Source organism: Oncorhynchus masou, chromosome 28 (assembly GCF_036934945.1).
Source record: "Oncorhynchus masou masou isolate Uvic2021 chromosome 28, UVic_Omas_1.1, whole genome shotgun sequence".
Classification (NCBI taxonomy): Eukaryota; Metazoa; Chordata; class Actinopteri; order Salmoniformes; family Salmonidae; genus Oncorhynchus; species Oncorhynchus masou.
Window position 1 is genome coordinate 29218147 of NC_088239.1, and position 12163 is coordinate 29230309.

The following is a 12163-nucleotide window of genomic DNA, read 5'->3' on the forward strand; positions in this document are numbered from 1 at the left end:
TCCACCAAACCACCATGCAAATGCATAGAAAACCCTAATCTACTTTTGACCAAGGCCCATCGAGCTCTCATCAAAAGTAGTGCTCTATAAAGGGGATAGGGTGCCATTTGGGGCAAATACAGAGTGCCTCAGCCCATTTGTTTATCCCCTCTGCCATAACAAAACTCTCCTGACTTATTTCATGGGCCTACATTCCTGTCCAGGATTTGGGGGAGATTACCATTCTGCTGCCGACGCCTCTGTAAGATTTAAATCGCACTGGTACCTATTATGACTGAACAGTGTGTTGCTGGCAGGGCTTACAAGCAGCTAGCTGCTTGACTCTGGGTAGGGACAAGCAGAAAAAGCAGGGTTACTGTCTGTGTGCTTGCCTTTACCCTTCACACCGAAAGATCAAGGCGGTGGCTCGCTTATCTGGTTTTATGTGACAGGAGGAATACTCTATAGTACTGCAATACAGAGTTCAACTTCAGTTAATGATTGGTTGACTTTGGAAAGTGTTTTAAAAGGTGGTTTTCAACTCGCTTCCACACAGTCACGATGAAGCTGACACGGCATATCTCTGTGTTTGTGATCGCACAGTTATGTATCATAGGGAGTGCAAACTGTGGAAACATATTAGTTTGGCATACTGAAGGCAGTCACTGGATCAACCTCAAGCCTATACTGGAGACTCTGATTGACAGAGGACACAGTGTTACAGTGCTGGTGCAGAGTGCCTCTGTATACATGGACCCCACGGAAAAGGCTCGCTTCAGCTACGAACCATTCAACGTCTCCATCTCAATGCAACAGATGAACGATTTCTTTGAGGAGTTCATCCACTTTCACATGTACGAGATAGACCACCTTAGCTACTTGCAAATCCATTGGAAGGGGTATCATATTGTAAAAAGAGAATTCAAGTTTACCATCCAGATATGTGACGGACTGCTGAGGTCAGAGACCGTCATGAGGAAACTGAGAGAGGCCAAGTATGATGTTCTGTTATCCGACCCAATCTACGCCTGTAGTGACCTGGTGGCTGAGGATCTGGGCATTCCTTTGGTCTACACCCTGCGTTTCTCTATTGCCCACATGTGGGAGAGGCTCTGTGGGCAGCTGCCTTCTCCACCATCCTTTGTCCCTGGTGCCATGATCAAGTTAACCGACGAAATGAGCTTCACTGAAAGACTGTTGAACTTCCTCTTCTATGCGTCCCAGGACATGATGGCATACGGTTATTGGCAAGACATAGACGCCTACTACAGTGAGATTCGAGGGAAGCCATCAACCTATTGTGAGGTGATGGGCCAAGCTGACTTGTGGCTGATCCGGACATACTGGGACTTTGACTACCCTCGTCCTTTCCTCCCTAACTTCAAGTTTGTGGGGGGAATCCACTGCAAGCCTGCCAAGCCCTTACCAGAGGACATGGAGGAGTTTGTGCAGAGCTCTGGAGATGACGGCATTGTGGTGTTCACCCTCGGCTCCATGATCAAGAACCTCACCACAGAGAAAGGGAACATGATCGCCTCAGCCCTGGGGCAGATTCCTCAGAAGGTCCTGTGGAGGCTCAGTGGGGAGAAGCCTGAGACCCTGGCCCCCAACACCAGAGTCTTGGACTGGATCCCGCAGAACGACCTGCTGGGTCACCCCAAGACCAGAGCCTTCATCACCCACGGTGGAACCAACGGTATCTATGAGGCCATCTATCACGGAGTCCCCATGGTGGGAATTCCTATGTTCGCTGACCAGCCAGACAACATGGTCCACATGAAGGCCAAGGGGGCCGCGGTCATCATGAACTTCAACACCATGAAAACCCAGGATCTGGTGGATGGACTCAACACTGTGATCAACGAGCCGTCGTATAAGGAGAACGCCTTGAGGTTGTCCAAGATCCACCATGACAGGCCCATCAGTCCCAAGGATGAGGCAGTGTTCTGGATAGAGTTCACCATGAGGAATAAAGGTGCCAAGCATCTGAGGGTCCAGGCCCACGAGCTCACCTGGTACCAGTACCACAGCCTGGACGTGTTCGCTTTCCTACTGGCCATCGTGATGCTGCTCACCCTCCTCTTCATCAAAACATGCCTCTTCTGTGTCCGGAGGTGCTGTTATGGAGCAAAGTCTAAACGGAAGACAGAGTGACAGGTTCAACACCAGGAAACTTCCATATTTTTCTGTCCTTAAATGCCTTTCTCCTTGTAAAGTGTTGAGACCAGGCTTTATAGTCTTACACTGTACATTTTTCTCAGATTACTCAGTTCATTTCCATTTGACTTTATCCCTTTCTTGATGTTATTGAAATTGATAGGCTTGATATTAATAGAATTAAGTAATGGCTTAAAATGTCCTTCTGTAACATTGTCTAGAATTCTTGTCATTTTTAAGTAACCTATTACAACTCAAGATCCTTGCACAACAGACACAAGAGAAAACAATAGATTTTACGGAAGGAGAGAGGGTAGTTAAGAGGGAAAGAAAATAAACAGACAGCAGAGAGGTGGGAGTGGGAAAGACCATAATAAATGGGGCTCAATGAGCCGGCGAACACTCCACTAATACACCAAGTTGCTCAATTAAACACAAGAAATCCCCCCCACACTGAGTCATCATATAGACTTGGCCATGCTGACAGTCTCAGACTGGACAGTGTGTTTTGTGTCTGGTTTGAAACCGCAGTATCATGTGGCAGGGCTAAAATTGAACATTGACCCGGCAAACAAGTCTCTGACCTTTGAATAGAGTTATAAACTTCAGCTGGTGACATTTGGAATTTCTGCCTCGAGGTGGGATACTGGCCTTTGTGTGTGGGCGTTTGCTTCTACGTGTCCTATTTCCTACTCATGTGTAAATTGTAAATTGTTACTTTCGGAGAATGGGGTCACTGCCAGGGTCTGCCATAATGGAGCAATTAGGGTTAAGTGCCTTGTTCAAATGCACATCCGACAGATTTTTTCACCTTGTCGGGAATTTGAACTAGCGACCTTTCGGTTACTGGCCCAATGCTCTAATCGCTAGGCGTACCTGCAGCCTATGTGTGTGTGCGTGTATGTGTGTATGTGTGTGTTCGCAGCATGTTCACAACAACAAGAGGGAAATTCTGACCTGTATTGAGTAGCATGAACCGGGATTAACCCCTGTGTCCAGTTCTTATTCAGCCGCAAGACCTAGAATGAGTCAGAGGTTTAGAAACCCTAAAATCCATACTCTAATCTTTGACATACTCTAGCTATAGAAAACCCCTTCCACTCGTTAAGCCCACGTGAGGGTAAACCCTCCTCAGAAGACCTCTAATGATTTCCTGTATCAAAACATTAAAGACTACGATTCTGAAAGAGCTCACATTCAGGAGGTATTGATTTGAATTAGTAATCCTCTTCGCTAAGCCCTTAATAATGTGCGTACTAAGCAGCCCACAGGCTTGACTAATGCAGAGGGAAGCTCAGCAGCACACCTCTCACACCACTTTCTATCATCTCCGGCAGCTCGTCTGCTGCTTCCGATTCCATTGAACATAATTGCCTGTGTTGATGATTGAGTAGGTGGAGATGGAGCACACTGCATACTAAAGATGACTAATTGCCTAAGTGGCACTGGAACTGTCGGGAAGGGCATCAACAACAACAAAAAAAACATGAAAACATACAGTGACTCACTCCAAGTAGAAATGTTGAGCCGTTGGCTACACTTGAAAAAAAATAAACACATAATTGTTTGGCTATTATGTGAGCCTCTTAATCAGGGAGACCAGCGTCATATTCTGCATTTTACATATAGTACTTCAATTATATTTATTACAGAGCATACGATATTAAGTACCACAGTATGAGTCATAAAAACCAATCATTTTTTCACCATTCATTTTTCCAACTGGAAATTTAGAACTACTTCATATAAGGCCTGCTTCGTGTAGGCTTACCCTGGCGTGACGTTTTGATAACTGCGCAAATCCCTCGGACAAGGTAACTATTATCAATAATAAGCTTTGCACTTGTTTGTTGTTGTCAATTGAGGCGAATATATTGATAAAACTCACCTTGTCCGAGAGAGAATTACACGGCTATCAAAATGTCACCTCAAGGTAAGCCTACACCATACACACAATTTATTAGATGTCCTGTGAAAAATGATGTGAAAAAAGGAATGGCGGGTCCTGAGTTTACCAAACGTTAGGAACATCCTCCTAATATTGAGTTGCTCCTCAAGGTGTCGAAAGAGTTCCACAGGGATGCTGACCCATGTTGACTCCAATGCTTCCCACAGTTGTGTCATGTTGGCTGGATGTCCTTTGGGTGGTGAACCATTCTTGATACACACGTGAAAATGTTAAGCGCAAAACAAAAACAGCAGTGCTGCAGTTACCTACTACCATACCAAAGGCACTTGAATATTTTGTCTTGCCCATTCACCCTCTAAATGGCACACGTACACAATCCATGTCTCAGTTGTCTCAAGGCTTAAACATCCTTCCTTTCACCTGTCTCCTCCCCTTCATATTCACTGATTTGAAGTGGATTTAACAAGTGACTTCAGCAAGGGATCATAGCTTTCGCCTCGATTCACCTGGTCAGTCTATGTCATGGAAAGAGCAGGTGTTCTTAATGTTTTGTACACTCCGTGTAGCGTATACTGTATATACGGTATAGCGTTTCCAGGGAGGACGGGAGGAGGCCATTCCCCCAGGTACAGATAATAAACTAGTGCTAATAAGGCCCTCACCACTTTAATGAGTCAAAATATAGTGGCTGAGGACATTCCTGCTCATTCCACCCATTTAACAAAACAACTATCTGCCTCCTGGTTACAGCCCACTCACAGCTCAACGATGGTCATTACAGTAATGAGAGACGGCACAGGCTTAATGACTTGCTACCCGGATGGTTTGGTTTTGTCGGTCAAAAACACTGTGTTGTCAGTAGGGCGTTTTTCACAACCACCTTCGGGAAACTGACGGGGAAACTGACAAAACGTAGGGAACCTAAGAAAGGAAAACGGGTTGTTGTCACAGTGGACCACAAGTGTGCACTGAGTGACTCAGTGGTGAAGGACGCTCGCAAGTGGTCATTCAGAGATAGGCACATGGCTGTGTTGAGCTTCGTAACAACTCCCATGGTTTTACTACAACAGGGTCTGTTTCCCCTCCGTGGAAACGACAACACATCGAGAGTCTCCCCAGGCTTCCAGACTTAGTCAGAGGAAGGCTATTAGTAGTCAGAGGAAAGCGCCCCCCTAACCCAACTCATTGTGTTTATTTCACATATTTGAATGAGTGACAGTAACTTTGCCAAGTACCACACAGTTCGCCTGCCAATATTACTCCAGCCACAGCTAGCGCCACACAACATTTCAATGATAGGCTCAGATCAAGCGCAATACTTTGTCATTACCCATTACCCATACAAACAAGCAACTAGCCCAAGAGTAGAGTCTGCGATCAGGGGCTTATGTGCCAACAGCTCCTTGTTTACAGATAGAATACCGGAGAAACGTGCAACTCATACATCCGAGACACTTATGTATCTCTCCGTCGAATGATGTCCATTCATTTTTAGAACTCCATGGGAAAACTGAATAAATATGGAGAATTCTTGGGCGGCAGTAGGAACTGTGTGCTGCTGACGAATTTGTAACAGGTTGCCTTGTCATCTACGGGCTGTTGATTTTCACCCAGATCTCTGCCAAACTGTTTCTTAACAGTCCTCCAACAGCTGCTCCCACTCATCCACGGAGCAAGAGGCAGGTACACTTAACAACCACGCAAATTCAACATGGTTAATCAAACTGATTCAATGATGTAAAAAAAAAATCCTCTGTCCTGTTTTGAAATAATGCAACTAATGTGCAGTATCCATATTAGGACAGCTTCAGTCTCAGGAGGACTATTTTCCGAGGGGAATATTCTTCTTCTAAGGAATAGTCTTATTCTAAGCAGACACAAACTATCCAATAAAGATACAGTAGAATATCATGCTGTTTGAAATAGATGGGACCAGAAAACTACGCTTTTTTTAGCATGCAGATGGCGTACTGTATATGACAGACAGTTTTGGTTCAGCTCTGAAATGGAACACAAACACAGACAATGAGATTTACGGGGAGGAAGAGGGCCATTCTCAGTCGTTCCCCTGTGAAATGACAACGTTGCTTTATTTCAGGAGTTTCCATTTCTGTGCTGTCTCAACTGACACACTGACTAATGGTAATGTGTGCTGCACATTCTAAAGAGGCTTTGTTTGACACATAGGAATCAGTGCTTGAAGTGGAAAGAAATAGGTGCTGGTACTTTTTACATTTAGGTGCCAGTACTCATCATATTTTAAGCCAATATTCTATAAGAGGTGCCAGTACTCAAGCAGGATAAAATTAGAAGTGCCCGTAATCAGTGTGTTCCAGCCCAATTCAAACACTGAAAGGAATGAATTTCTGCATGGTGGAAATGTAACCTACTATGTGTGTTTGTTAACACCTGGATATTTACCCCCCCCCTTACATGCACCAATCTTTTGTGGTGCATGTAAGAGGTTAAAGTGAAACTCCATAAAGGGATTTGTATATTATATAAAGTACTGCCTCTTCATATCCTATCTCTCCTCAGGGGATAGATGGGTATTACACATCTCCCCATGTTTCTCTCTCCTCTCATCAAAGGGTTGCCTTCCACCCTGAATGGAATTGTTTGCCTTTAACTCCTTGCTGCCATGGTAACGCCAGCAGAGTGACTGGTTTATAAATTGGTTGGAGATCGTGAGGGGGCGTAACCTTCACGCTGTCTGTTGCACACATACACACACACGCAGGGATAATGCCAGAGATCACCCAAATGTGTCCGATTGTTTAATAACAATTTTCCTTCCTGAGTCATTACCTGCAAACACAGACATTCATCAGCTCTGAAGAGTGTTGAGAATTGACTGAGATAGACACACAGCCATTGCCTCCAAGAGTAAACTCTCTCCCTCTAATACTTTCACTTTGAGAGTGGTAGAGAGTGTGTGTGTGTGTGTGTGTGTGTGTGTGTGTGTGTGTGTGTGTGTGTGTGTGTGTGTGTGTGTGTGTGTGTGTGTGTGTGTGTGTGTCCCTCTAGCGCTGCAGTACATAGAAGTGATATAATGATTTATGTCTACATGTTTGGGGCAGGCAGGGACATGCCAGAACATCATGACATTCCAGCAGAGCCTCCTGGCTGCTGCAAATTACCCCTTCATTAATAATCCGGTAACCTGACTCTCTCGTACTCTCTCTGTCTGCGTCGCAAATGGTACCCTATTCCCAACATAGCACACTACCTTCGACCAGGGCCCATGGGCCCTTCTCAGGGAGGATTCACTATCATATTCACGCTCAGATTGGAAACTCATTTGTAGTTCTGTCAGAAGGAACAGAATGGGAACTGAGCCTTATTTCATCTGTGGTCTGTGAGAGAGGAGACTGCTGATATTCTAAAGGGGGACTTTGATTCTAGGACGGCAACATAGACGCTAGTGTAAAGATGAATGAACTGACGTTAGCTAGCCATTGATGAGTATTTAAGCACACTGCAATACCAACTTTGACAATTAGTCTCAGTCCACCAAACTTGCTGGCGTAGGGGCACAGGCATAGTCACAGAGGTGATGTTGAAGGAGAGGGCGAGACAACAAGCTCCCCTTTTCCAATGACGGATGCGTAGGTTATGCCACATACGCCTGTGCTGTGTGTTTTCTTTCAGGCTCGTCCTTGAGTTTCTCTTCTTTTTCCCCCCCGCCTGAAAGGAGGCTACGTGATTCACGCTCCTCTCACACCTCTGCGGAAGTAGCCACTCGCAAAAAGTGACACAGCTCTTGGGAGGAATATTGATTGTGATTCCCGACTCACGAGCCAGACGCTAGCCGAGGCTGCAAACAGGGGCCCGCAAGAAAAGGGAAGAGAGAAAAGGGTGTTAGCTAAAAACCTGAGTAGGCTATACTGGGATTAGTACCTGCACAACACAAACAGAACTGAGGCACAGGACAGAACTGTTAATGCTCTTGCTCTTTACACACATGCATGCACACACACACAGCAATGGCATTTAGAGTGGACGGTGCCATTCTGTGGCCGGCAGAGTATGGTGAGCCAAATAGAGGGCTGGCTGGGAGAGCTTATGCCTAGAGGCACCAGGGGGCTCATAGACCATAGCTGGACCAATTCACTTTCCATTGGGAGCCCTCTCATAGCCTCAAAGAGCCAAGTAAACACACAGTCACACACGGGTGTACACACACACAGACACACACAGACCTACACCAGCTCTCTATAAAGTGACTGATTTATATCCATTTGCTTTCCATTTGCAGTGAGATTGCACAGTAAACCACATCCTGCCACAGTCTTTCAGCACCAGCCCACCACTATCCATCTCACACTGAACAGGCCTACGCTTCATGGGGAGAATGGATGGTCTCCCAAATGAGATGTCTCACTTCATTCCTGTTGCCTGAAAGCATTCAAAAAGAAACCTTCTTTTTGCCCTGCAGAGTTTGTTGACATGGTGAATATGAGTATGTGCAGTATGTGAATACATAACCCAAAATGTGCCTTGATTCCCTTTCCAAAACAAAAGCATGTTCCCTTCCAACTATTGTCAAACTGATGGATGGTAAGTGCATGTTAGATGAAACATAAAAAAATGTAGCAAGTAACACAATAATAGAGTCAATTGTACGGTTAGCCCTCATAAAATGCATGTTTGAGTTTTCATAGTTCACTTGGGTTACATTCCAGTCTAAGCAAGGCTTCCAAAATTGCCATTGTTTTCCACTCTGCCATGTCTCCCTTTGCTGGACTGTCAGTCGATCTCCAGTCCTCCAGTATCTATGCTTAGTAAAGAAGAGAAACACTTCATCACTAATATCATAGTCCTACCTGTACCTTATTTGTTTCTATTTTCCCATGCTTACCTGTCAGGTACCACCTATTTGGCATATCATGTATACAGGGCCTAGTGAAAGTGTACACACCCCGTACACAGTCTTCACATTTGCTGCCTTAAAATGTAATTTTTTTTTAAGAATTCCTACAAATCTACTGAACTTGCTCCACAAGTGAAAGAAAGTAATAGAAAATAAAATAACAAAGATGTCTTGATTGCATATGTCTTCACACCCCAGAGTTAATGCTTGGTGGAAGCACCTTTGGCATCCATTAGAGCTGTCAATCATTTTGAATACGATTCTCCAACACTCTTAGGGCAACATAAATACATTGCGTTTGTCAAAATTGCTCAAGCTCAGCAAACATTCTTGGGAATAATTTATAGACAGCGATATTCAAACATTGTCTCAGATTTTTAAGTACATTTAAGTAAGCATTAAGACTATACAACTCAGAAAGCCATCTGGTGCATTTTTGGCATAAACATTTGTGTAATTGTCTTGCTGAAAAATACAACTCTATCCCAGGGTTAGGTGTTCAGAATACAGAGGCGGGTTTTCGTCTAACTTATTAGCTGGGCTTGGCTCCATGTAATATTTATTTTCATCCTGACATACTCCCCAGTCCCTGCTGATGACAAGCATAACATGATGGTGCCACCACAATACTTGAAAATGCAGAGGGTGTCAGATGTGTGCGTACTGGTAGCGAAGTCCGGTGCAGGAGAGCAGAGATTTGTGAACAGGTGCACACTTTATTTAGGCAAAAGTGCAAAACGCACAAAATAGTCACAAGAATTATGTTTAACAATAACCATCTTTGTGAAAACTAACACGGAAAAAACGAGCCAGTCTGGCGCATCAACAATACACACGTAACAAAAACAATCTTACACAAAGACATGACGGGGAACAGAGGAATAAATACATGTAGATTGATTGGAGAATGAAAACCAGGTGTGCAGGGAACAAGACAAAACAAATGGATACATGAAAAATGGAGCGGCGATGGCTCGAAAGCCTGTGACGTCGACCGCCGATCGCCGCCCGAACAAGGAGAGGAGCCGACTTCGGCGGAAGTCGTGACAGAGTGTTTCATTCTGTGTTGTGTTCTATTAGATTTGACCCCACATGAACTTCACATGTGATCACGTGATGTTAATGTTAATGTGATAACATGAAACTACACGTGACAACAGTATATATATATATTTGGCCATTACTACTATAGTCCATAGAAACGCATTGAATAACCCATTCATAAATGGCATAACAAACAGTCAAAAAATACATCATAAGGAATAAGGTTTTGAAGTGTCTGTCCTATATCAAGGATATATAAGAAAGCTCATGAAATATATATTTTTGGGACACATACTAACCCCTTTTATTTGATGGCACAAAACTACTTCCATACTTCCATTCATTTTTTTAATCGATACCAGGCAGTGGTGTAAAGTACTTTAAAGTACTACTTAAGTAGTTTTTTGGGGTATCTGTACGTTACTATTTATATTTTTGACTACTTTTACTTCACCACACTCCTAAAAAAAATAGTGTACTTTTTACTCCATACATTTTCCCTCCATACAGGTTTTTTGTGAGAAGACCGATTTTCGGGATGTCTCCTTGGTCTGACAAACAGAGCCGTAGCTCTGCCACTTTCCATTGTAGACGCAGTATCTCTAGTTGAAAAAAACATGGATTTTGATGTTTTTTTATTTATTATGTTCATTAGATTGACAGGTGCATCAATCGACTCGTCAGGATATAAACTTACACTATGTTCACTATTTTCCAATCATTGCTCAATATAATTTTACCTCATTTTTTAAGAGGAACATGGATAGAAGGATAAGATAAAGGTAAGATAAAGGATAAAGAGGGGTATCTCTTTCCTTCCTTTCTCACTCACTCACACACTCACTCTTTCCATCCTTTCATACACCTTCCTTCAAACAGGGTCCTTACTGTATTCTCCTGCAATTTTCACATCAGGACAATCATCCATTAGGGCATGTTTTGTTTTTATAGACCAAATAAAACTTCCAGACAGGCCCCTTTACAATCATTCACTCTATTTGGACACAGCCACATGCTTGCCAATTATTTTTTTTTATACAAACAAAATATCGAAAGAAATCGAATGGGACAAAAAAAACACCCGCATAAATAATGTGTTGGCAAATGTACCAGCACTGCAGTTTCCTTACAACTGCCCATTGTGACTTACTGTAGACAAACCCCTTACATTTGTTGATGTACTTCTGGAAATGAAAGACTATAGTATAGCCCTGTTTATATGTGGTGCTAAGATACACCCTTTGTCCTGATATTGTCCACATTTTAAGACAGGTGTAGACGGTTAAAAGACACATTCTGATCTGACTGTGATCAGATGTTCCTTACCACCTCCAGATGTAGCAAGGCACGCATTGCATCTGGATATCAATCAAGTGTAAACAGATCTGGATGGTCAAACCATTTAAATCATCATTATACTGGCCTCTAAAATCATTGACAGGTAGCGCCATTGATTTATGGCGTCAGTAACTGTGTTAAAATAAATACATCCAGATTATTTTGAAAGAATATCTGTCAAATAATTTGCATACAGGGAGGCACCAGCTAATGTGGTCACAATGCAGACACGGTGAATGAATGAGCGACACATTTTAATAGACGTGACAAACCTTGATCAAACTGGATCATATTGATCAGATCACAAAACACACGTTAGCTCAAAGTCTAAGCAAAGTTTATGTGTGGTCCAAACCAACAGAAAGGGTTTAGAGGGGCCATCTGGAATAAAGAACCACATGAAAAGATATACATAAATGTATTTCACTAGGGCGAGGTAGAGCAGTATAAACCCAGAACTTTATCTCTGGCAGATCAACATGTGAAACCAACTCAAATCTTCTTCTCTTTTCCTGGATATCCTTAAAGTGAGCCACCAATCTCTCAAGTGCTGTCATAAGAGGTTTGACTTGTTTTACTGATTCTCTCTCTCGTTACAGTATGCGACCATTTTTAAAGCATCCGTGGAAAATGACTTTCATGCGCCATCCAGACTGGTACAGGGGAGGTGGGGGTGGTTATTGGGAGAGGCCCTTCAGATGGCTGACATGTTTTTGGAGAACCGCAGAACCGCTAGCTGGCGTAGAACGCTGGGCTGCGGTGTGGTGCGATCCTGTTTGTCTGTGTGAAGCTGAAGCTGGCATGCCACACCCCCCCCTCCTCTGTTCTTCTGCATCTGGTCCTCATTAGGTTAGGAGCGGATG

The 12163-nt window shown here is 43.6% G+C and overlaps 1 protein-coding gene across 1 annotated transcript; it reads left to right on the forward strand.

The window, feature by feature from the left end:
• The first annotated feature begins 474 nt into the window (after positions 1 to 474).
• LOC135517493 (UDP-glucuronosyltransferase 2A1-like) lies at positions 475 to 2347 on the forward strand. The gene has a single exon (XM_064941847.1). The coding sequence runs from the start codon at positions 541 to 543 to the stop codon at positions 2131 to 2133; it is 1593 nt and encodes a 530-aa protein (XP_064797919.1). The 5' UTR covers positions 475 to 540; the 3' UTR covers positions 2134 to 2347.
• The last annotated feature ends 9816 nt before the right edge of the window (positions 2348 to 12163 follow it).

Bases quoted from the DNA above. Each gene is read 5' to 3' on its own strand.
- LOC135517493 (XM_064941847.1), top strand. From the start codon at position 541: ATGAAGCTGACACGGCATATCTCTGTGTTTGTGATCGCACAGTTATGT.